Raw genomic sequence first — 26,827 nt, forward strand, 5'->3', positions numbered from 1 at the left:
TATACATACATACATACATATATATATATATATATATGTCTCCAAAGAGAAAGTTTCTTATAATCAGAATACAGTTAATATGCAAATAGTTCTGGCTCTAGGATTTGCCTTTTTTTTTAGGTTTTAAATTTTATTTGGCAGTAGTTCCTTAACATGATGCTTTGACATGTACATTAAAAAACCAGAGGTCAGCCAATAAGGGTCTTTTAAATAACACTGCACTAAACAAATCAGCTCTCTATATGCTTCTCTCTGTCTTTCTCCATTGGTACCAATCTAAAAGATGTTGAAAAGATTAGACAGAGATACTGGAGTACTTCAAAGAATTTCACAAAGTTAGACTATGTTATATAGACTACAGTAAAACCTTTGAGTGGATCATGATAAGATATGAGTTGCTATGAGTTCCTCTGAAAGAAATGGGTGTACCTCAGCACTTGATTGTCCTAATGTGTGACTTATACTGTGGACAGGAAGTCACTGTCACAGAATATGGAGAGACTGAATGGTTTCCTATAAACAAAGATGTCAGACAAGGGTACATTTTATCTCCCTATCTGTTTAATCTGTATACATGTCATAGGAAAAACTAGGCCAGACTCAGAGAAAGAAGTAAAAATTGGTGGAATAGCAATAACTTGAAACTTCTGATGAAACTGAAAGTGCCAAAGCAGAACTGTATTTGAACATCAAGAAGACAAAAATCATGACTACATTAGAAATACACAACTTGAACATAGACAATAAAGAAATCAAAATTGTTACAAAAAGATTTTGCTTGCCTTGGTTCAGTCATCAATTGAAATGGAGACCGCAGCAGAGCAGAGAAGAGAAAGCTGCGACTCAGAAGGGCAGCAATGAAAGAATTAGGGATCACTTAAGAGCAAGGATGTGTCATTAGAGACCAAGGCTAAGATCATCTACACCCTCATATTTCCAATGTACAGATGCCAAAGTTGGACAATGAAGACGGCTGATTAAAAAAAAAAAAGATTTCAAATACGTTGCTGGAGGAGAGCTCTACGGGTACCCTGGATTGCCAGAAAGACGAACAACTGGGTCCTAGAAAAGCGGGTCCTATAGTAAATTAAGCCTGAAATATCACTGAAAGCAAATACAAAAAAACTGAAGTTGTTCTAACTACTTTAGTCACATCATGAGAAGGCAGGGTTCTTTGGAAAAGACAATAATGCTGGGAAAAACAAGGCAGTAGGAAAAGAAGACGACCAAGTGTGGGATAGATTGACTCCATAAAAGTTATCCATGAGTCCACAGGGTTGCTGAGTAGGGCTAGTGAGGACAAGACATTGTGGACATCACTCATTGGGTCACCAAAAGTCAGAGTTGACTCAAGGCATATAACACACACATAAAGAAGAGACAGGACTAACAAAGAGAAAATTTAAGTATCATTCTGAACAATAAACCTGAATTTCTCCTGATTTAATCAATTCTGAGCCTAGGGGGAGGAAAACTCATAATACATCATTCCAAATTCTACAAAAGTTAGTGCTTTTTTAAAAGGAGACAATAGTTTTTGAAAAACCACATATATCCTAAATAATATACACTGAGAAAATACTGGAAAGATGACAATGTAATGATTTAAAAAAAACCAAAAATTAGAATACTCACACAAAAAAGTCAATAGGAACCTTCAAAGCATTCACCTTTTAAGGAGTCTCCTTGATGTCAATTCTCAAAACATTTATTCTCTTTGAGAAACCATTTCAGTGTTTGTAATATGTTCACTCAATTATCTGAAGCTAATTTTTTAATTGAAGTCTGACTATTAAAAATAATGACTAATTCAATGAAAACATTGGTAAATAAGGTAGAAGGAAAGTTAGCTAACATTGTTTCAGATCAAAAACAAAATGGGATTAAAGAGAAATTAAGCCCTGGCCAGGTAGCTCAGTTGGTTAGAGTGCTGTCCCAAATACGCCAAGGTTACGGGTTCGATCCCTGGTCAGGGCACGTACAAGAATCAACCAATGAATGCATAAATAAGTGGAACAACAAATCAATGTTTCTTTCCCCATTCGTCAAATAAATAAATAAAATAGAAATTAAGAATGATCTGTTACTATGGCTCTTGAATATTCAACAAGATGTGAATTCAATCCCAAAAGGCTTCAACTGAGTCGCTGCTGGATTGAAAGTTTATATTCTTTCAATGAGTTTATTTTTAAAAAGTCACAGTTTTATTATCAAAATGCACAAGTTCAAGAGCTATAAAGCATGCCACGTTATTTTTGAACTTTGTTTTTCCTGATACAAAATGATCTGCAGTTAACATTTCAGTCATTTTTAGGAATAAAAATCAACACAATGAATTTATCATTAAAAACAATTAGGGCAATGATTCTCAAGGATAAAGGAAATGGAGAACCACATATAAGAATTTCTAGGGAAATTCTTAATTTCAGTAAGTTTGAAAAACTGGATTGACTATTCAAATTTAGTTATATTTGGAAAACAGACACCCAAAAAGCTAAACCCCAAAGCCCAACTGATTATTCTGCCTAATATACTAATATATAAAGTAAAACTTCAATCTAATTAAGTAGTGGGGGCATGGGTTTAAGAGAATTTGAGAAACAATGATGTAGAAAAGCAGTCAAAATTAGTTTAAAAAGGCTATAGAATTTTTTTTTTTTTAATCCTCACCTGAGGGTGTTTCCCATTGCTTTTCAGAGTAGAAGGAAGAGAGAGAAAAAAAGAGAGAGAAAAACATTGATGTGCGAGAGACACATCCATTGGTTGCCCCCCGCACTTGCCCCAACCACGGCCGGGGATCGAGCGCACAACCAAAGTGAACCCGGGACCCTTTAGTCTGTGGGCCGACGTTCTAACCACTGAGCCAAACCTGGTAGGAGGGAAAAAGGCTATAGAATTTCAAATGTCATTTTATTATTCAAATTACATAGTATTTTATAGGATTATAATAAAGAAACTAATACTAGTCTATCAAGACCACTTAAGGGATTGGTAATAATGTGTTGGGATTAACATACCAATTATGTACACATTTTCTTTAAGTTTATAACTAGAAGTCTACATAGGTTCCTGAAGGTGTGAATAAACTATTTAATTCCTTCGTAAATAACAGTACAAAAGCAACTTCAATGCAACCATTTTAGGAATTCTATAATAGTAACAAATTAACTTTCAATCGAAACCAATTAATTCTCTGGAGGCCACTCCCCTGTTTCTGACATGTGTACAAGATATGTCAAATGGTATATAAGACATTAATTTAACTTTATGGAGCACCTTCATTTATATGCCAGGCCCTGACACAATAAAAACTAAAACGTAGTCTCTGCCTTCTAAGAGCTTACAGTAGAGCAGGCAAGCCACTTATGTAAATAATCACAACTCACTGTAAAACAGCTGTAACAGAAGTAGGTTCAAGGAAGACTTCACACAATAAAGAAATGGTATCCTAAAGAACTAAGAGGTTTGCAAAAAAAAAAAAAAAGGGGGGTAGGAGTGGAGAGAGGACAGTTTTGGCTATGAAAACACAAACAAAGGGACAACAGCATCTGATGTTCTAGGACTAGGTAAGTGGTTCTGCATGACTAGTGTAAGGGAGAAGAGCAAGTAGTTGAGAAGAGATGCTTGGACTTCTTGGCAATGGTGACTCAGAGATTGTAAATTATTCAAATTTTCAAGCTATATTTACAAGCAGAAATCTATTCTGAGATGCTCACTTTCCAGCATGAACATGATAGTGTTTTCTCTTCACTTCAGTGTCCTCTCTGTATAGGAGATAGGAAGATTTCCCAGTCAAGTCTATGAGGAAGTAGGGAGGAAAACTCATACATCTGAACAATTACTTTGTCACTAGAACATAATGAAGAACTATAAAATTCAAGCTTTAAGGGTTAATGAAGGGAATAGTATGTTTAAATTTATAGCATTAAGAATGAGGTAAGGTCTAGAATTCCCCCTAAACAAAGGATAAAAAAAACACCAAGGATGACTTATCAAGCATTAACAAGGACAGAGAATACTCAAGCTAAAAGATTTTATGAAACGTGTTTAATAACCAAAACATTGTGGGACTGAAAATCAAAGGACAGAGTCTGAAGAATGAAAACCACAAGGACAGAACATTATTACACAAAAATATGAAATTAAGGTTAGTCTACAGTTTTAAAAAGTACAGCCTTGTGACTTAACCCTTAATATTCTTTGTTAATTTAAAGATCCTGTGATAAATGAGACTCACTATCTATGCACACAAAATTAAACATGAAAGCTTTAAAACCCTGATAAAGAACCAACAGGGTAGCAGAAACAACCTGACCAAATCATCCTAGCAAAGGCTGCAGGCAGTCAAGAAAACTGCTAACAGCGCATCAATACTGTGTTCCAACTTCCCTAGCTTTTCCCTATTATAATGAATGTTTTCATGATCAACCACCAGCACACTTTTATGAAGCTAGAAGAGTCTGCAAAATTTTTCTTCACAAATCAAGTATTAAATGCAAAACACTTTATTTTGATCCTCTCCTCATCCAAGCCAAAATATTCCAAAATAATATTTTACTAGTATTGCGTTTTGGCTACCAGAAAGTACTGCTCCTATGAGTCCAGTACAGGTCAGAACTTTTCAGAAGATGCCAACATTATGTCATGCTTTTCTGACATACTGTCACACAATTTAGAAGCGATCAAAGATTAAACCAAAAGACTAGCACTATCTAAATATATCAACTACACTAATCATAAATTTCTTTTAAAATGCAATTGCTCCTAAAGGTCATTTCAAGGAAACTATCTGCTAACACCTCAAGTCAGTTCGAGTATAACAACTCAAGTGAAGGCTCTTTCTCAAACAGATAAAAGCTAAATGAAATTTACCACTTAACTGTCTCAGGGACTGAGGGATGGGGGTAGGGGAGGGGAAAATATGAAGTACCAAAGACTTATTTAAAGCAACAGCAGTGGCTCCAGATACTACTCAAATACATCTTACTGACCTGTCCAGTTGCTAATATGCTTAGAAACTTCTCCACTGTCTGGCATTAGGTATGATCTAGGGTATTAAGATGTCCATACCACAAAATATTAAATTAGCTATTTAATGTTTAATTTTAATATTTAATGCATACAAATTGTACAAACTATAATATGCACACACATCTGTGAATCAAGAAAAAAGATGACAGAAGAAAATTCTTTAAAACTCAAAACACATAAATATAAATTTGGAAAATTTTATACACACACACACGCACACCACTCTTCCAGATTCCTAATGATAAAATTCACATTCCTTAATGTCCAGTTCAGAGTTGTTCCTCCTGTGTGTATTCTCCCTAGATCTGCAGTTTAGAAAAATTTAAATTAAATATTTAGAAGTTCCAGTTTTCTAGGCTCCATTCCTTGCTGCTCTGATTCAAAGTAATACAAATGGAGATGGAGTCGGTGCACTTGTAGCTTTAACAGCTTCTGAGGTGATTCTAATAAGCTGCCAAATTTGAGGAAATTACCCTAAATGTGTTTTTGGTTTTTGAACTCCTACATCTATGGTAAAAGCCCCTAAACTGCAAGGTCCTGGGTAAGAGCAGGTACCAAGTTAGATAGAATTGCCCTTGCCAGACTGCCAGTATTTTCCTTCCTAACTCTAAAGGAAGAAGGAAGCAGGGGCTTGAGGCCTAAAATTGCTGAGCTGACACTAACTCATTAGTCAAAGGAATAAGAGTAAACCTAATAATATACTGGGTCACAGTCCAGGCACTTAGCTAAATGTTTATAAGTGTTCTGTGTACATAATTTCATTTAACCCCACAACAATCTTAGGGAATGGACACACGAACTCAGATATTAGTAGTGTCTCTAAGGTCACTTAGTCACAAGCATTTGAAACAAATCTTTAAAACAAAACTGAAAGAAAATTTTAGTCATTAGTTAAGCATAAGAGGTAAGGCAAATATTAATAATCTCTAAGCACACACTAAAAAGTACTCCTAGTTGATCCTCTCAGATTGATATTGTTAACACCAAGTGTCTGTTGAGTCCACTATGCAGATATTAAATAACAACTAAAAAAAAACGGGGAGCACAGAACAATTTGAAAGCATTTTAATAAAAATCCTGGAAAGGCTATTTATAAAATCCTTCAGACATTTTATGGCATTAGAACATGTCCTATGAAAAAACTGATTTACCTTCAAGATGATAGGATTTGAGGCAATTTTATTTTCCCCATTTCTGCCATTTTCTAATTTTTCTGTGTGTATGAACAAAAATTTTTTACTACAAGAACTATGTACAGTCATACATCATTTTATTGTACTTTCCAGATGTTGCATTTTCTTCAACAAATCAAAGGCAAGACCCTCCACCAGCAAAATGTCCAAAGTATGCCCATTGTTCAAGAATCTATTAATTCCAACCTTACCTTAGTATATTTAAAAAATAAGGCAGACGCCTGGCTGGGCATGGCTCAGCGACTGAGCATCAACCTACGATTCAGGAGATCGCGGTTGGATTCCCTGTCAGGGCACATGCCCAGGTTATGGGCTAGATCCCCAGAGTGGGGCGTGGAGGAGGCAAGATCCCCAGAGTGGGGCGTGGAGGAGGCAGGCGATTAATGACTCTCTCCTCACTGATGTTTCTCTCTCTCTCTCCCTCTCCTTTCCTCTCCCTGAAACCAATAAAGATATATTTTTTTTTTAAAAAAAAGAACTTTAAAAAAAATTAAAAATAAGGCATATAAAATTTTTCTTTAGGGAAGCAGGAATATCTGTAAAGCTACACAGAACAAGATGATTATATTCTCCTGAACTGTGCTGTCCAATTCAGAAGCCAATGATTATCCATGTGGCAAATAGGCACATAAGATGTGCTTAGTTACAAACTAAAATATGCTACAAGTGTAAAATACTGGATTTCAAAGACCTGGCACAACATGAGGATTGCAATGTCATTTTTTAAATATCAAGTATGTGTTGAAATAATATTTTAGATATATTAAGATATATAAAATATACTCAAATTTCACTTCACTTTTACTTCAATATGGCTACTAGAAAACCATGCCATGATTTGCATTTATGGCCCACATTATACTTCCATTGGACAGTGCTGGCTCTAGAACCTTGTTACTCACATACAGAGAGCAATATGGGTACCACCTGGGATCTTGTTAAAGAGAGGCAGACCTTTGGGCTCCACCCCAGAACTGCTTAACTAGAATATGCACTTCAGCAAGATCCCCACGTAATAGTATAAACATTCAAATCTGAGAATCACTGTTCAAGAAAACTGCAATCATTTCCCTTAAATCATGACAATCCCAATATTCTTTTGTCCACCCATATACTGAAATATTATCACAAGCTGTCAGACACAGTTCTAGGCAACAGTGATACATAGGGATAAAATTATTAACAAAACAAACACACTCCTTGTTCTTGTGTAGCTTATAAGACTAGCAAACATTAACTAAAATACAGTCAGTTCTGCTATAACACTTATTTTGAAAACACAAATTTGCTTCAGTGCTAGATGTACCAGGAAATTATTTGAGCACAACACAAATTTCCCACTTACTTATGAGTAATTTCACCTCGAGAAACACTAGCTGCAACCAGCTGAACCAAGCTACACAGGGAATTCACAAAGCATGCGCGCACATACCTGAAACATCTGCCAGCTACCTTAGTTCACCGTATGAGTTGTCCTATCCAACCACAACTGGTGTTACAACTTTCAGAGGGTTATTTCAGATAACCCTCCTTCCATCACTTCACAATGATTCACAAGTTGCAATCCTTCCAACAGATGTCCACTTCCACAAGCCTACTTCAGGTCTTTGTCAAGGTAAAGTCATATGTATTATATTGTTCATGTACTCTTTAACCATTTAATATGTTATGCTATGATTTTTGTTAGGTAGTATGTTTCTTTTTAATGTACCACTGACATTTTTTAACTCTGGTCCCCCGTTAAACACATTTTCCCCATAAATCCTGTGGTGCGATTTTGTGTAGCATTGTAACTTTCAGGAACACATTATGTCAGGTTACAGCAGAATGACTATGCGTAAATAGTATGAGGTCATGTTAAGCACAAGGAAAGAACAAAGCAGTGGAAAGGACAGACAATGATGGGGATGCCTGCTTCAGAGTGACCAGGAAGGGTAGGGAAGGCCTCTGTGAGAGGGTGACATTTAAGCAGACACATTACTGAAGTGAGAGAGTGCACCAGGAAGACATACAGAAAGAAAAACATCCCAGTAAAGAGCATAATGTGCAGAACTCCTAAGACGAGAATAAACTTCCTATAAGGTGAGTATGGACAGAGCAGCACAAATGACAGGAAGAGTGGTTGAAGAGGCTGAAAAAACACCCAGACACCAGGGTCTTTTATAGGCCTTGGTAAGTAACAGTCACTGGAGGGTTCCAAGTATGAGAGTGATGTGAGCTGAAGGGCTTTTGAACTGGACCATTCTGGTTAATGCACGGAGAAATAATTGTGTGAAACAAAAAGGATGCAGGGACACCATTCAGGAGGCTCTTGCAGAGTCTTGGTAAGAGAAGGTGGTAAGCCAAGACTACAATGGTTGTATTTTAAGTACAGAGAAGTGGTTATACTTGAAGTATAATTTGAAGGTGGAGATAAGATTTTAAGAATAGCAAAGAAACTTGCTTTCCAGTTTCAGCAACAGGCTGAATACTTTTCAGTGATTATTCCAGTGAAACAGGAATAATCTGATTAACCTATTTCAAAGGAATCAGGTGAGAAACAATGTAAAGGGCTTTGAAAATTAAGAAATATCATATAAATCATAAAAAGTAGACTCTTCATAGGATATATTTTTAAGTCCCCAATAACTGCTTTTGACATAACTGACAAATATTATTTATAGTTCTTAGTATGAAGTCCCCAAAGCAGAATCCAGTTACAGATGTGGTTCCAGTTACAAAATCCCTGTAAAGCCCTGGCTGGGTGGCTAAGTTGGCTGGAGCATCATCCCATATACCAAAAAGGCTGCAGATTCGATCCCCAGTCAAGGAGAGTACAGGAGGCAACTCATCTGTGTTTCTCTCTCACATCGATGTCTGTGTCTGTCTGCGCCTCCCCCTTCCTCTCTCTAAAAATCAATAAAAATATATCCTTGAGTAATGACAAAAGACAACAAAAACCAAAAAAACCAGAATCCCTGTAACAGATGCCCCAGCTCATTGCTGCTTCACTGCTATCTTCACTCTTTCCAGCATCCTAACAAAATGATATACTACATACACCAAAACCATTCTGTACAACAGAATAAGACAATAAACAGATGTTTAACGGAGAGACAATCTAGAATATATAAATTTTCTGTGAATTATGGACAAAAATCCTAAGTATATTACACCAAGAACTTTAAATACATCTTGCACAAGTAAAAAACAGTTCAATTAATACTGCCTTAAAAAATCAAAGTAAACCATTCCTGAGGATTTTTCCATTGCTTTTCGGGGGGGGGGGGGGAGGGGAGGAGGGAAAAGGGGAGGAGGGAAAAGGGGAGGGGGGGAGAGAGAGAGAGAAAGAGAGGGAGAGAGAGGGGGAGGGAGGGAGGGAAAGAGGGAGAGAGGGAAGAACACCAGTGTGAGAGAGAGACATCCACTGGTTGCCTCCAGCACGCACCCTGACCAGGGCCAGGGCTCAAGCCTGAACAGAGGTACGTGTCCTTGGCCAGAATCGAACCCGGGACCCTTCAGTCTGTGGACGGATGCTCTAACCACTGAGCCAAACCAGCTAGGGCCCAAAATATTTTGCTTGTGAAATAGAAATACCATCGCATCAAGAACAATACAAAATAAGCTTATCTTAAAAAAACAAAAAACACGTTAAAAATCTAATGACTAAGACTATGGGTTCAAATACACGCACAAATATTTAAAGCATTTTTTTAAATTAAGGAAAAAATACTGAAGAACAAAAATATTAATACTGCTAATGTGGCAACTGTATTGTTTCTCTTGAAATGGAATAACCGTTTCCTGTGATCTTTTAAAACTAATCTATGGAAATCCAATGCAAATTTATCTGCCTAGTTTAATATTTCTCTATAAAGCATCAATCAATAAAAATAGGTAATATCTATCTCTGATCTTCATTAGAAAAATTCTTAACATTAGTTAATGGTATTGAAATCCAAATTTTAGATTCTGTATAAAACTTCCAAGTTGCTTTGAAAACAAATTTTGGAATGTAAGAGCTTAACTTGAGAAAAATGGCTTCTTCCCAGTAAAAATTTTGGCAAGCTTTCACATTAAAACTTATTTTCCAAAGTGAAACTCTGACGAGATAATTTAGACTACAAATATACACATACAATGTATCAATTTCAATGCCCTGGTTTTGATAATGTACTATATTAGGTAAAATGTAACCACACTGGAGGAAGTTGGGTAAAACACTGAGAGAATACAAGCAAAATCACCTTTAAACTAATTTGTGCTTTAGTAAATACTAACCAAGTAAGCTTTCAGTATGCCTTATGTTTCACCTCCAACGGCAATTACAACTTACCAAGAAGGAACTAATTTCTAGACTCAGCTCTATCTGTTCAATTTTATATAAGTAAATTTTCCCTCATTTGTAAAACCGTAAAACAGAGATATTCTCTGTTCTATCTGCCTTCCAAGATCAAAATGAGGATGAAATGAGGCTTCATTTTCATAGTATTGTCTAACATTACAAATGCAAAGCATATTTCCTTTTATTCAAAACCGAGTTATTAGAATAACCAACTATAAGGCTGTGCTATACAAGTACCCCAGTCTATTATCCAATGTGAAAAGATTCAAACATTACTAAATTATATTTAAATAGCTATAAAAACACCAATTATCCCCAAATGGCCCCACTGAACAATTCCTTCAAATGTTAATTACAGTAATCTTTGTTTGAAAATTAGTTACAAATATATTTTCAAATATTTCCAGATATGGCTAAATGACAAAACAAGATAAAAACTTTCACTGTGCAGATAAAAATTTTTAAAACTTTTAGAAACAATGGTTACCAAACCACCAAAGGCACTTTTCCTTTGTACTCAAAAGAGATCTGAATGCTACCTAAGGAGCTATGCAAATTAACTAAAGTTCACAAATTAGAGACCCAATAAAGAATATTTTTCAATTAACTGATTGAGCTAAGATATCTCTTAAAAAGATGTTTCTAAGAGGTATTCCAAATATGTCTTATAAGTTTCTTAGCTAATTCTGAGATGAAAGATGAGGAAAACAGAACAAGCCTAAAGAGGCTGAAGTTTTATGGAACACCTTTAAAGAAACCCTGTAGCACGGCCGGGCGTGGCTCAGTGGTTAAGCATCGACCTAGGATCCAGGCGATCGGGGTTCGATTCCTGGTCAGGGCACATGCCCGGGTTGCGGGCTGCAAGCCAATCAATGACTCTTTCATCATTGATGTTTCTATCTCTCTCTCCCTCTCCTTTCCTCTCTCTGAAATCAATAAAGATATATTTAAAAAAAACAAGAAAACCCTATAAACATTCCTAAACTCATTTTTACTACTATCATCATTCTTAAATTTAAAGTTATTTGATAAAATAATCATTAGAGCTGGTCCTCAAAAAAAAACCCCAAAAAACAAACAAAAAGCCACACACACACACACAAAAAAATACTTAAACCAAATGGAATACAAATTCAACCTGTATTGTATGTTCCCTCTTTTGAGGTATGGATGTCAGATGAACCTTTAAAAACATATCTCAGCTACAAAGAACAAATCTAAAAACTGTACCTAAGACTCTTGCTTGTCACCCAGCCGTGCGTGGCTCAGCAGTTGAGCATCGACCTAGGATCCAGGAGATCACAGTTCGATTTCCGGTCAGGGTACATGCCCAGGTTGCGGGCTTGATCCCCAGTTGGGGGCGTGCAGGAGGCAGCCGATCAATGACAACTCTCATATCATTGATGTTTCAATTCAACTCTCTCTCTCCCTTCCTTCCTCTGAAATCAATAAAGATATATTTAAAAAAAAAAAAAAAAGATTCTTGCTTTTGATTATTTCTAAACAAAAGATTATGATTTGCAGAGAGATCACAGAATATATAAAACAACTTATTTCCCCTTAATTTACAAGATAACCTACATTCCCTTAATAAATCCTAAGGGATAAAACCTCTTTTATATGTGCATACTATGTTGCAATAAGTCTGTACAGATTTCTAGAGTGACAATCCTTCTCAATCCCTGCTTTCAAACTTTTGACTGTATCCCTTAAACTCCTTTCTGCGCATTATTTCTAAACTGTCACTTTTCAAGGAAATCCAAGGTGCCATGAAAAACGACAGATACATTTGTTTAACTTGCTTTGTAAAATGAGTTACAAATCAAAGCACATACCCACTTAAATTATTAGACATTTACTAAAATCATTAGTTTTAAATTCCTAAAGTAAAAAAATAACAAATTTGAAATGAGTTCAATAAACAAAATAGTAATCTATTCTTTTTTTTTTTTAAATATATCTTTATTGATTTCAGAGAAAGGAAAGGAGAGGGAGACAGAGAGAGAGAAACATCAATGATGAGAGAGTCATTGATTGAGCCCGCAACCTGGGCATGTGCCCTGACCGGGAATCGAACCCTGATCGCCTGGATCCTAGGTCGACACTCAACCGCTGAGCCACGCCCAGCTGGGCAGTAATCTATTCTTACATTGTTTCTTATACATGCTGAGAGCATAGATAATCCAACTCACTTGCATTTGACTCTGGATAATGACTTTGACTTTATATATATTAATCTTAATATGTATTTCAATCCATATTTAAAGATAAAAGCCTACGGAAACACAAATGCCTGTAATAAAATTAAACATATGTACTTTTAAAAGCTTAGTTTCAAACACATATCAGCAATAAAAGAAAACACCTAGAGTGTAACGACTAAATGTCTAAGTATTATATGAAGGGACAATCACCACTTTACATCTTTAAAAGACGGAATTAACATCAAAGATGCACTCTGAACTCCAGAATGAAGATCTCTTATTTTATGGTATTCATTATTCCTACAAAATATAAAGGAATATTGCAGCCAAGTATTTTAGAGATTGTACAAATACAGATGGAGTTACAGAATTAGTTAACAGGCTCCATAGGAAGACAGGCAAGCAGCTAAAAAGCAAGTTAGGAGGTGAGGCCTAACTCGGCAAATGACTAAATCAGAAAAATAAAGAAGTTTCTTATAAATAGAGCTAAGAAAACATCAGCAACAGATGCAAGTAAAAAGGAAACTAAAAGCCAATAAGAGGTACCTGGAGTTCACATAGGAAGTAAAATTAAAATCAAACTGAAGAAAACAGGAATAAGGAAAAAGAAGCCAGCTACACCGCTAACTCTCAAGAGTCAAAGCCTTTAAGAATAGCTTCAAGGGCAGGAACACATCTTATCTTTACTTCCAGGATTACCACACCACTGTTGGCACAGTGGATGCCCAATGTTGTTGAATAAATAAGCAACAGAATGTTTTTAAGATTATTTCACCTGTAAAAGAATTTATTAAGCATGATTCAGTATATATGTACATCAAGTTCTCTAGAGCACCAAAACTGACTTCTTTCTGAATTTGAGGACAGATGACAGAATAACCAGATCATAATCACTAAAAGAGAACCTAAGATACTTATGTTTAAGGAGATGAGGTGTTATATCCTATTTTGTCACAATCGCCAAATTTTAAACATAAAACACAGTACAGTACATAGCACATGCCTTCCAAGACCTAAGGTTTGAAATGAAAACCACTATAGAAGAGTGATTGATAATAGTATCATCTCAGACTATACAAAACACTATAGAAAATTTACCCACAAAACTGAAAATACTAAGTTTAAGTAATTTTGCCAACAAAGAACTAATACTTTAATAACCAAACCCACCTTCTATTACTTGCAAACAAAAATATGGTTTACCTGCATAAGTAGCACAAAGTTATAGCTATACTCAAGAGAGAACTGCATTTTCTATTCCATATCAATGAAATCTCCTTAACTATTAATTTCCTCAACCTAGTAATTATGCACAGAGAAGGCAAATGTTTCTCAATATTTGATCACACTGAGTAAAACTAACTCTTCCTAGGAGACATAAAAGAGAACCAGAAGATGCAGAGTATTTTTTAAAAGTAAGCAAAGTCTGAGAAGCTACTTGACAATCAGAGGCAGAAAGCCACTGGGTACACTCTGAATTTCTTTAGAAGCTTTTAAAAGCACAATCAATATTGTATATTTATCTCAAACAATATTCATTTAAGTGATATAAGATCTTATAGTGGGGAAAATATAGATGTCTTAATTATCTTAGTGAAAGATAATTTAGAAGTGAAACCTGTATTTTGGTAAATTTGGGGAAATTAAGCCTGAAAATAGTTATTGAGTTTATTTGAATTTTTCTCAACCTCCTACCACAGAGAGCTGAAGGCAGGGTAATACCTGAAGGTACTAGCATTATACAAAAGAAATGAGGCTAACTTTTTAAAAGTTGAATATCTGAATGAACATAGAAGGTACATTAATAAGATCCAGGGAAACATGGAAAATAAATTTTAAATGCTTACAACAAAAACCCAAAAGTAATTCTCAAAATCAGAAATGGCTTTTTAACCTGTGAACTGTCTCCAAACACCTGTTTTAAATTCATAACTTATCATTAGGAAACACATTTGAGGCCCTTAATAAATAGGTTCAAACAGCAACAAGAATCTCAAAATTAACTAAGCCAAATAAAGTGAAATCTTTACTTAAAAAGGTGAAAGTTCCTTTCTTGGGAAAATGTCTTGAATTTCCCTCACAATTAATAAAGCATCAGGTAGACTATATTCATAAATTCATTCCGTATTATTAGCCCCTGGAGTCCAATTTTTAGATGCTCCTGTCAGCATCTTATTTCTACAATAACTAGTTCAGGAATCAAATAAATTAATAGAAATAATAAATTTTCATGACATAACCATACAGCAATGTCTGCAAGCTAGAAATATTACTGCCACCTGTTATTTTACATAGAGCAATTGTTTAAAATAAATATATGTGAAAGTTTCAACAAAAAAAGGCTACTCACCACCATCCCTCTCTCTAACTCTGTGAATATGCACATTTTTGGCCTTACTGTGACCTGTGCTGTCACTGTATTTGTTTTCAGGACTATCAGATCTCCGCAACATTTTATTTGGTGGTGAAGGATCTGCGGCGTCTCGCATTTTCTCATGTCTGTGATCACCGCTACTGGGGTGACTTTTCGATGAATACTTAAGTGCCTGTAAAACATCACCCCCCCAAAAAGAGACAAAAAATTGAAACTTTAAACTTAGTTTTCTAAATTCATTTTACTGTAAAATTTTTTGTTTTAACTTAAGTTTTATGAATTTATATCAATAAAATTAAAATTTCCATTTTTAATTATGCCCTTAAGTTATTCAGACAAGGCCTAAGTAAATGCCTAACAGTTATTATAAAGCTCCTCATACAAATCATACCACCTTACGTTAAAAAAAAAAGGGACCAGTCCATAAAGTATCTTATAAATAAATGAAATCAAATACCTTGATACATTAATTCCTCAATAAATTTTTCTGGGAATTAAAAAGTAAATCTAAAGAAAAGTAAAAACTGAGTACTATTGTAATCTACTTCCGCTCTACAACTGATGCAAAGATGAAAGTATAATGAGCTTAAAGATGTTTCTGCAAAGCTACAAAAAAGGAAAAGCATCGGTTTCTCCAATTCTCCTACTCAAAAAAGGATTTCAATCCTCCCTTACCTACCGACAGGTGTGGGAAACAATTTCAAGGTATAAAAAAAAGTTGGCTGATATTTCTAACACAATGAAACTTAATGAACTACTTCAAAATAATGGCTTAATTTTATCCTATCGCATACTTAAGACAACCATGATAGACCAGTCTTTTACAAGTGTAACTAATTATGTTTTTGAGCAGATTTAGTAGGGTTTAAATCTTTGATATTCAAATATAATGTCCAATAGTTTACAAATCAGGGGATTCAGGGTTTTTAACTTGAGCTTTAACTTGGTCCAGCCAGTTAACTATCAGCTTAGAAACCTGCTCTCCTATCCCTGAAATGACTAAATGTAAACGGACGATACTTCTAGTGTCATCTGATAGTTCATAACCATTTATGAGATTTTTTCCCCCTCTAAAAACAGGCGCCACCTGTATCGCAATTTTTTAAAACTTTACATGCAGCAACTGCAATAACAAAAAGAAACTTACATCCCTAGAACCATCGACATTAGAATGAGTTATCCAAGTATCCAAAGATCTCAATTCCTACAGAACCAAAAGCACTATCTTTCACTAACTAGTAAGGCAACTGTTTGCACCAAAAACAATTAACTTGGGAAGGGACAGTGGTTTACAACACACTTAGAGTTGCAAAACAATTAGTTGTTTCTTCCCAGGCCCTCCATCTAATTTTAGTACCTTAACATTAACTTTTATTTCCCGAATACAATACAATACATGTGGTTCAGAAGACACCTATCACCTTACCCCAACGATTCTTTCATACCAAATAATCGAGTCAGGTCATTTCTGATTGGGAATGATTTTTTTTTTTCCTTAAAAAACTGAACTTCCTCAACTCACCTGTCAAAATAAGTCACTAAACCTTGCTAGGGAGCGCTAAAGGACCCAACCACAACATTTTAAGTGAACCAGCGGTGCTAGTTTCGGATTTGTGGCACCGAAAGGCCTGTAGCGACTTCTGAAGCCTGCGCTCGAGTACTAGGTCCTCCCTTCCCCCTCCGTCCCCGCATCCACCCCTCCTCCCCGGTCTGGGCTGGTACCTGGTAAGGCTGCGAGTCCCCCCTCCGGTCGTGACAGCTGAAAAACAGGAAGAGAGTCGGCGACATGAAACATCTCGATGAGAAGGAGGAAAACGGGTGCCCCCCCAGGGCCCCTCCCCGCGGGACACCTACCAAAGGAACCGGCGGTGAGCCCGCACACGCACACTCGCCCTTTTAAAGGCGGTGACGAGGGCGAAACGCCGCGAACCAGCCCTGCGCTCCCTCCACACTCACTCTGGCCTCGCCTGCTCGCGCGGCCGCTCCTCCTCCCCAGTCCGATCCGGATCAGGGTTAACAACAAAAATGGCGGCTCAGCCAGCAGCAGATAAGGAGGAACAGCCCCCCCCACCCGCCGCCGCTGCCGCCGCCACCCCCGCCCCCGCCGCGGCCCAGCCAGAAACGAAAAGCCAATTTACCCATCACTGAGTCTCTGCTGTTTCCTCGCATACATTACCATCAATGCACGACCTGTGAGTGTGTGTCGGGGGAGGGGGGAGAGCAGCCGCGAGAGGCGGGCAGGCGGGCGGGCGGCAGCACCGGCACCAGGGTCCGGCGCGCCCTCGGCGACTCTCAGCACCTCCCCGTTAGTGGCGCCGGCGCTCCCGGGCCATCTCCCTCCGACAACACCACGCTCACTCTCAGCCCGGGGAGAGGCGCCACCTACACGGCGGAAGCGGCCAACCGGGGAAGGGGGGGCAATAAGACGCGTCCTGCTCAGCCCCGCGGAGAGCGACTGCCTCCTCCGCCTTCACCTACTCCTGTTCCGCCGCCTCCTGCCCTCCTCTCCCCCTGCCGCCGCCTGGCCCTTCTCCTCCTCCGCCTGCCGCCGCCGGTGCCGCCGCTGCCGCTCCACCAACTACATCCGGGCAACTCCGAGGCTGCGGCCTTCGGCAAACCTCGGCAGTTTCCGCTGCGCCCCTCCTCTACCACCCTCAGCCCTCCTCCCTTCCCCGCGCAGTTCCGGAAGGCCGCCTTCGGCAAACCTCGGCTCGCTTCGGTTTTCCTCTTCCTTTGAGGCCTGGCTCGCCGTCAGTTCTTTCCGGTTGCTGCTGCTTTTCCTTGCTCTCACGTCCGGCCACTGCCGTTCCAGTTTAAGAAGAGTCCTGCCTGGGGACCCGCTCGAGGCTGGTCCCAGGGGCCCCGGGGTGCGTAGGGAGGGAGCCGCCTCCGGGAAGAGGACGGTGGGGCGCGAGAGAAGCCATATCGGACAAGGAAGGGAGGCTGGGGCTACTGCGCGTGCGCCGAGACCGGGGCGGGGAGGGAGAGGGCGCCCTAGGGGAGCCCTGTGGGTGCCCCCCCCCTCCGGGCTTGGCCGGGGTGGTCGCAAATCCGTCCGTGGGCGACCTGTTACCCCGGAGCTTCCCCAGTGAGCAGCGACCGAAGCTGCCGTCATGGAGGTGGGGAGCCCGCGACTGCTCACTCAGGCCCTCTGCTTGGAGCCGGAACCGGGCCTGAGCACCAGCCTCTAACCCGACGCTTAGCGCGCCACCGGCCTGCGACGGGCACGGGCTGCTTGGAGCTTGCGCGCGGCATGTTAGAAGTAAGTCACATCTCCAGAAGCGAGCTTTCCCGGCGAGGAGTGACGAATGTGAAGGTTTTAGGGATAATTTGTAGAGGACGACAAGGCCGTGTGCCTACGCCCTGTAAAGTGGAGATTCTGAGACTGAGCAGGAAGCCCCGCTGGGGCAGTGAATTAAAAGGTGGATAAGCCTGGAGTTTTAGGAGAATGGGTGACCTGGAAAAAGTGTTGAACCCACTCATCCTGCTTAAGATTTTCCACCCCCAGCCTTGCCTAATCCACCCTCTCCTTTATTTACCATTTTTCTCCTAGTTCATTTTTGGAGGTTCGGAGTGTGAATCAAAGCCTATGTTGGGTTAAATGAAATTGCTACAAATTTAATTTTACAGACTGCTACAGGCACGGTAACAACACTGGCATGGGGGGGGGGGGGGCAGGGTCAAGTATACCAAAAAAATTAAGTCTTATTTGAGGGTGGTGGTATTCAGGTGATTTTTTTCCTGCTCTTAAACTCCTTTTGCAACAGTAATAAAAAAGGATTGTAATACACATGAAGTAAAAGTACAATTATTTTCATAGAAGAAAAAAGCAAAATAGTAAACAAATTGGAGGAAACAAGACCTCTCCAAAAAACAATATAAAAACGAACTGGTTTATTTGGTATCCAACAAGTTACATTATTTTAGGACCTAATGAAGAGATGGAATGATATGAGGAAAGGACTCTGAGATCACAATTGAATAAGAATAATTACATAATTTGTCACATCCACCAGCCAAATGTTAAGATAATTGCTGTTTGTGAGGATTAGTAAAAGCCTACTTAATGCTCACTTAAGCTGTCAGTAACTAAAGAAAAAACTGCCAATGACTGAAATGAGAAAACTAGAGTCTTACATAATTTCTAACACTTGTAACAAATACATTGAAGACAGGAGACATCACATTAGAGAAGCACAAAAGGTAACGTGTAAACCTTATGCAGAAAACTTTGAAAACTGGCAGCAAAATGTGTTTCTTGTTTGATAATCAGATGTCTGCTCACATTGATATATATATATACCATTTGATCAAAAGCAGCAAAACTGGGCTGATCTATGGAGAATACAGTTCCAGGCAATGTACAGTCAGTCTTCATCATTCACAGATTCTGTTTTCAAGTTCGACTACTCACTAAAATTTATTTAGAAACCCAAAATCAAGTTCATGCAGCATTCATACCCATATGCAGAGTGGCAAAAAATTTAACTTGCTTGACACATTTTCAGATGAAGTTACACAAGGCTACACTCAGCCTTATTGTTTCACCTTGCATACTAAAAACGTGCTTTTCACTATATATATATAGTGTTTCATATTTTCATGCTTTTTATTGGTGATTTTGCTGTTTTAAATGCCCCCTCTCCCAGCATAGTGCTGAAGTGCTGTCTGGTATTCATTCCTAAGCACAGGAAGGCTATGTGTGCTGTGTCTTGTGGAGAAAACGCATGTCCTACGTAAGCTCCCTTCAGGCTTATTATCACTAGTGCTCTTGGCCATGAGTTCAGTGTTAATAAATCAATATATGTTAAATAAAGTCTCTAAACAGAAACATAAAACAAGATTATTTCCTGATTGGTTGACAAAAATGTGACTAGAGTCAGGTACCTAATCCTGTATTTCCCCTAGGAGCAGTTCAGTGTTTATTGTGACTTTATAGAACATTACCTCAAATAATGAGAATTGACTATTTACACATTTAAATGTTACACCCATTTTTAAAAACTCATTGCCTACCTTAGATTTCCATTATCTGTTGTTTTAAATCCTCTTTTCAAATACCTTCAATTCTCTCTTCCTCCATTTTACCTAAACCCTGGTTAATTCACTGTATGCTTGCTTCAGAACACTTAAACTTGGCTGGAGAAAAACACGCAATCATGCTAACTCCGAAGTGAGCTTCTTGTGTTTTCACCCCCTCAGACTAATTTCCCTAATCCATTTATCCTGCCCTCTTAGGCTGCTGACTACAAGTCCTCAATCATAAGTCATTATCTCGCTTATCTCTCTAGAAAATAGAAGAAATAACAGTCCTGCCTCCTCACACTTGCACCTACCAATCTTCCTACATCTGAATACAGTGCTACACTCTACAGTAACGGTAAACTGTCAAATTTCCTAAGACCAGACTTGCCACTTTTGCATCGAGTTCCATTTTACTTTGGAATTGTCTGCTCTCCTTGTGAATTTTTTCTCTCTGAACTGGATCACTTCTGTCAACTTATAAATGTGTTTTAATAGTTACCATTTGTTTAAAAAACAAAACAAAAAAAAAAACCCTTGACCCGTATCTCCCTCCACATGTTACCCCATTGCTGTCATCTGCTCTCCTCTACAGAAAAACTTCACCTCCACTTCTCCTACACCCTCTTGAACCCACACTCCATTGAAACTGCACAAGATCAGCAATAGCCTTTCCTCTTGCTTCTCTTCCTATTTCTTAGTCTCCTTGCTGGTTCCTCCTCATTTCCCAGCCTCTAAATGCTAGAGTGCTCTAGAATTCAAACTCACGACTTGGACTGCTTCTCCTCTCTCTGTTCTCTCTCACTAGGCAATCCCATCCAGATCTTTGGTTAAATGAAATCCCCATTTGAATCTCTAGCCCACACCTTTATCCTAAACACTAGCATTACACACTTAATATATCCAAAACCAAGCTCTTAATTTTTCCCCTCAAACCAATCGTTCAGGTCTTTCCTCTAAGGACTATATATGATGGTACCTGACCACCCTTTCTCCTTTACCCTGCTCTATTTTCTTATATGTTACATATTTTGTCTATTGATTATCTCCCACTAGAATGAAAGTTCTTTGTTAACCTGCCATTTGGCCCAGTGATCCCACTTCTAGGAATATAGCTTAGGAATCCTGAAACACTAATCAGAAAGAATATATGCACCCCTATGCTCATCGCAGCGCAATTTACAATAGCTAAGATCTGGAAACAGCCCAAGTGCCCATCAGTAGATGAGTGGATAAAAAAGCTGTGACACATTTACACCATGAAATACTATGCAGCTGTAAAGAGGAAAGATCTTTGGCACAGCATGGCGGGAACTAGAAAGTATTATGCTAAGTGAAATAAGCCAGTCGGAGGAAAATAAGTACCACATGATCTCACTTATATGTGAAATATAATAAACAGAATAAACTGGTGAACAAAGTGGATCCAGAGACATAGAAGCATGAAACAAACTGAGAGATCTCAGAGGAGGGGGGCATGTGGGTAGGGAGAGATTAATCAAAGAACTTAACATGTTATAAGCATAACCCATGGACACAGAAATTGGTATGGAGAAAGTCGGGGGGGTGGGATGGATGTGAGGTCGAAGGGATCAGTGGGGATAAAAAAGGGACATCTGTAATATTCTCAACAATAACGATAAAGAAACTTTAAATAAATAAGAAAGTTCTTTGTTACATATCATTTAAATATTTGTTGAATGATAGAATATTTGCCTATAAAAATATATACAAAGAAGATAGCAAAGTATTGTAATTATTATGAGAAAAAGGTGTATGGTTCTGTTTCTGTTTTTTTCCTAAAAGAATTATAAATCCAACCCTGCTATCACAAATACAATGGGGAAAGTTGGATTATTCCTAATATGGATAAAATATTATATTGTAACATAACATTTGAAAAAGTACATACATTTGCATGTATAGCATCTTAAGGCTACTGTTTTTATTTCTCTCTCAAGAGTGAATTCAAGTTTGTAAATGAGCAAAAGACCCATATTTCTACCAATAGATTAACACATATCAACCAATAGTGCAGGAGAACTTTTAGCCCATAGTCTATAGGTGATCCTGATTTCAGTGTTGGAGGAAGAATCAAAAAGTGAAGTCCTCAATCTCTAGTTGTAAAAGGGCCTTAGAAAGGTTTTGCTGGAATTTCAAAAGGGTCACAAAATAAGGATGTATTCCCTGAAAATTTTACGTCCTTTTTTTATTTTTGTATCTTTTTTCCTTGCCCTTGCCTTCCCCTCAAATCGACATAGTATAGTGTTTAAAATCATGAGTTTTGGAATCAGAATGACATAATGTAGAGCTTTAGCTACATCATTGACTAGCAGATCACTAAAATCTCAGAAATTTTGCTCCCTCATATCTAAAATTGGCTTGATAGTATATAGGTCTGTCTGTAAATAGTAAATTATAAGTTTAGCACCTGGCACCTGTGTATCATGTCTTAGGATCATAGTATTAAGCAAATTCACTTGGTCTCTGCTCTTATGGAGTTTATTTTTTAACTACAATGCGTAACTGAAAAGAGACCCTCATTCTCAGATTTATAATGTGAAGCTTTCATTCACTATGTGGGGAAAAAATAGGAAAACTACAACAAAAATCACTGTTTACAAAAGGGGAATAAAAACCTCCAGGACAGCACCATATCAATATAAAGTGCAGCCAAGATTGAGAACTATACACTAAACCAATGATTTTCAACTGGTGTGCCACAAGAATTTGAAAACATGCAATACCTGACTATTTAGTCAGGGGCACTGACCTCTTTTCTCTTAGATTGTCAAATTAAAAAATGACACCAGCCAACACAACAATACTCATCTGTTGTGAATGAATTAGTATTATATCTGGGGGTGGCTGGAGGTGGAAGTAGGTATAGGGGGGGTAAATGGTGATAGAAAAAAATTAAAAATAAAATTACATTTTTTTTGGTCAGATTGGCAAAAAATAAAGTACATTTTTTGGTGTGCCACAGAATTTTAGTAATTAGTTTATGTGTGCTATGAGATGAAAAAGGTTGAAAATCACTGCCCTAAACCCTTTTCCTCTGTCTGGCAAAACTTTGGCCAGAATTAACCCCATTATTGACTTTTTTAGTACTTCTGAGCAGCTACATGCTGCTGAAGACTGTTTAACAATAGAACGGATAAATTCCACTAAAATCTCATGATCGCCCAAATCAAATGAACCCTTAGTACAGCCCAGCAATCTTGCATTTTTCTGTTCAACTTTCCCATCACTCCAGCAAGTTTTTCAAATGTCCACTCTTATTGAACCTATCCCCCTTATTTTACTGCTTCCCCTTTACTGTCAGCAGGTAACTTCTCCTAAACTAAAGCCACCAAATGGAAATTTCCTGCTTCCAAATATGCAGATCTACTTATACTCAACTTATCCTCTTTATTTGCTCAACAATTTATTGAGTACCCAGTATATACTGAGGATACATTAATGAACAATACAAAAAAATCTCTACCCTCCTGGAGCTTATATACTAGTGGGAAAAGACAGGCACAATATACATAAGTGATGTGGTAGTAATTTAGAAAGTAGTAAGTGCTGTGGAGAATAGAGGGTGATAGGAAATATCAGATTAAGGAGTAATATTTTAAATAGCATGGTCATTAAGCAAGGGACATTTGAGCAAAGACCTGAAATGTGATGAAGGAGCAAGCTATATGAATGTCTGGAGAGGAGGGTCCCTTGCAAAGGGAACAGTAAAAGCAAATGTCATGAGGCAGGAGTGTGCTGGTATGCTCAAGAATAATGAGAGCTATATGGGTGAAATGTAGTGACTGAGGGGGAAAGTAATAGGAAATGAGGTCAGATAGGTTAAAAGAGAGGGTGGGGAAGCAAATTATGAAGGCTCAAATAGGCTGTTATAAGAAGGTTGGAATTTAATCTGAGATGAGAAACCATGGAATTATGAGTAGAAAAGTGACACTGGCTACTGTGGTTGAGTAGTCTATATGACAAGGAAGGAAGCAGGGAAACTGGAATACATCTGTGTTGTCCTGTAAGGCTATTTCCTTCACATATGCTTTTCTTCTACCCCTTCAATTACTTTACACTATCAGTTTTCCTTTGTATACTCAAACTCTGCCTTTCACCTGGATCATTTTCATTTGTTTTTAAACATATCTGAATCCTATGACCAAAGAAAAAAGAAAAACCTTCTTTGCCCAGCCGACGTGGCTCAGCAGTTGAGCATCAACCTATGATCCAGGAGATCGCGGTTGGATTCCCTGTCAGGGCACATGCCCTGGTTGTCGGCTCGATCCCCAGAGCCGGGTGTGGAGGAGGCAGCTGATCAATGACTTTCTCATCATTGATGTTTCTATCTCTCCCCCTTTCCCTTCTTCTCTGTGACATCAATAAAGATATATTTAAAAAACAAACAAAAAAAACACCTTCCTTGACCCCAATTACTTGCTGTCACGTTCCTCACTTCAGCCAAATTCCAGTAAGACTCGTCTCTGACAACTCCCTGGTTTCATTCTTCACTCCTCTATTCATATTTTGTCAAAATATGTGTTCCTAAGGCAGTACTTCTTCAGTAAGTAGTACTGATTCTCCACGGAGCATTTGGAAATGTATGGCAGTGTATTTTTGGTTTTGACTTGTATAATTTTGATTATAACAAGGGTGAGGTATGCAACTGGTGTTTAGTTGTCAAAGGTCAGAGATACCTAACATGCTGCAATGTGTAGGACAGTCCCCCACATTTAAGAATTGTCCTGATCAAAATACCAATTTCACCCCATTGAAAAATAATCTTAACGCCACTCTTTGACTTCTATGTATATTCACTGAATATTTTTCAGTCTTTTTCCTCTTGATCTTAGAATATTTGACACCAATAGCTACTCTCTTTGTATTACCCTTCTCCCTTGGTTTCTATAATACAACACATTCCTTGTTTATATCCTACCTCTCTGACAGCTACTCTCATTTCTTTTTATAGACCCATCTTCCTCTACTCCACTACCAAATGTTGAGGTTCTTCAAGATCAGTCACTTGAAGATGATGTCAACAAAAATTGCGAGTAGGGAACTCCAAGGATATGTCCCTCTACATAAAGAGCATATAAATTGCAAATATTATTAGAATCAAGTTTATGTGAACTCTGGAAGCTAATCAAACATTACAGTAACCAGACAGACAATCAAGAAAAAGGTTGTTGAACCTCAGGAGCTTTGTGTCATTTAAACTTACTGTGGCCCCATTTCCTTATCCCCAGTTCATTGACAGCAGTTTTGAAGACAGCAGCCTACATTTCTGGCATAGATGCCTGGTGCCCGAGAGAGCAGAATGGACCTTGTCCTCAAAGAATTGTGGTAGTTTGTTTTGACAAGCCTGTCTGTCTGTCTCTTTCTCCTCCCCCTCCACTCTGAAAAGCAATGGGAAAAAAATATCCTTGAGTGAGGATTAAAATATATCACTGTGTCATCTACTTAGAAGTTTTCAATGGCTCCCTTTATCACTCATAGTGAAACCTACAGTCATAACATTGGTATACAAAAGCCTTTCTCCCCTTCCTCTCTGACCTCATCTCCAATTCTCTGCCCTTGCTTGCTCCAATGGCCTCCTTGTCCTTCAGATGATCTGGGATACTACCACTTGAGGGTTTTTGCACAAGATGTTTATTCTGCATTCTTCTATATATCCACTTGGCTTAACTTCCTTATTTCCTTTAAGTTCTTGCTCAATTTTTACTTTCTCCGGGCAGCCTAATTTGATCACCATATTTAAAATTGAAGCCCTTCCACATGTACTCATGAATCCCCTTTCTCTGCTTTGTTTTTATTTTGCCTATAAAACTTGTGACCTTCTAGCATGCTGTATAATTTACTTAATTATTTTTATTGCCTGTTACCCACTAATGTAAGTTCCACAAGCGTAGGAACCATTGTCTCTTGCTCACTGATATATCCCAAGTATGTGACTCATAGTTGGTGCTCAATAAATATTTGTTGAAGAATGAATAAAGGAATTAAAAAACCTTAACAACTTACTAATTGTTAAAACACTTGTGGATGAAAAGGAGATATATAACAGTTCACTGACCAAGAGTAACTTCACAAGGTGATTTGATCATTAATTCCTAACTGGGAAGGTCATGGTGGGTAGTCACACCCCAGGCCTGTAACTTTAGTAAAAGGTTTTTAAGCAAGCCCTGCCTATCGTTCTTGTGCATCTAGGTTAACACACCTTGAAATGCCATAAGTAATTCTCTTTTCCAGACACCTCAAAGGCATAACCACCCTCAAGGGTGCACGTAATCTTAACTATCCTGTACCTTGCTTTCTCCCACCTTCATGTAATTTTCTTTGCTCCATCCTTAATCCCAAATGTATAAAAGAAACTGCAAAACTGTTATTCCCTGGAACATTTGAAATCTTGCTTCCCAGTATTGTTGGTCAGTTTGTCTCAAATAAACTCTTCTAAAAATTATTTACAGGTTTGGATGTTTCTTATATTGACACATTGTACTACACACTTACTGGATCTTAGCACAAAGTTGAGATTACAAATTGGAAGACTAGAGCACTTCATGTGAAAATACCTGGTGTCAATCTAAGAAATTAGGATTAAATGAAATTAGGAATACAGAGAATAATAATACCGTACCTTAAAATTTACTATAAAGCTAAAGTAATTTAAAAT

The 26,827-nt window shown here is 38.0% G+C and overlaps 1 protein-coding gene and 1 long non-coding RNA gene across 14 annotated transcripts in view; one reads left to right on the forward strand and one right to left on the reverse strand.

Moving 5' to 3' along the window:
- Positions 1 to 18,326, reverse strand: part of WAC (WW domain containing adaptor with coiled-coil) — an 89,402-nt gene extending 71,076 nt beyond the window's left edge. Inside the window, exons 1-3 of one of the 12 annotated variants that reach the window (XM_081159951.1) lie at positions 17,832 to 18,326; positions 16,849 to 16,885; positions 15,103 to 15,298 (exon numbers count right to left, since the gene is read on the reverse strand). In XM_081159951.1, the coding sequence (XP_081016077.1) occupies positions 15,103 to 15,298; positions 16,849 to 16,885; positions 17,832 to 18,241 (643 nt within the window). In that variant the 5' untranslated portion in view covers positions 18,242 to 18,326. Of the gene's footprint in view, positions 1 to 15,102; positions 15,316 to 16,847; positions 16,886 to 16,980; positions 17,148 to 17,264; positions 17,783 to 17,831 lie in introns of those variants that run through there. The other 11 variants (XM_081159947.1, XM_081159953.1, XM_081159952.1 and 8 more) reach the window with 11 other exon arrangements.
- On the forward strand, positions 17,868 to 26,614 carry LOC308567914. Of its 2 annotated transcripts, XR_014000398.1 has the most exons (3): positions 18,301 to 18,388; positions 20,418 to 20,506; positions 25,124 to 26,614. It is a non-coding gene; the product is annotated as an uncharacterized lncRNA (long non-coding RNA). The 2 variants fall into 2 exon arrangements; XR_014000397.1 differs by lacking the exon at positions 20,418 to 20,506 and having other exon boundaries at positions 17,868 to 18,388.
- Positions 26,615 to 26,827: the final 213 nt, after the last annotated feature.

This window comes from Miniopterus schreibersii (assembly GCF_964146895.1).
Source record: "Miniopterus schreibersii genome assembly, chromosome: 1".
NCBI lineage: Eukaryota > Metazoa > Chordata > Mammalia > Chiroptera > Miniopteridae > Miniopterus > Miniopterus schreibersii.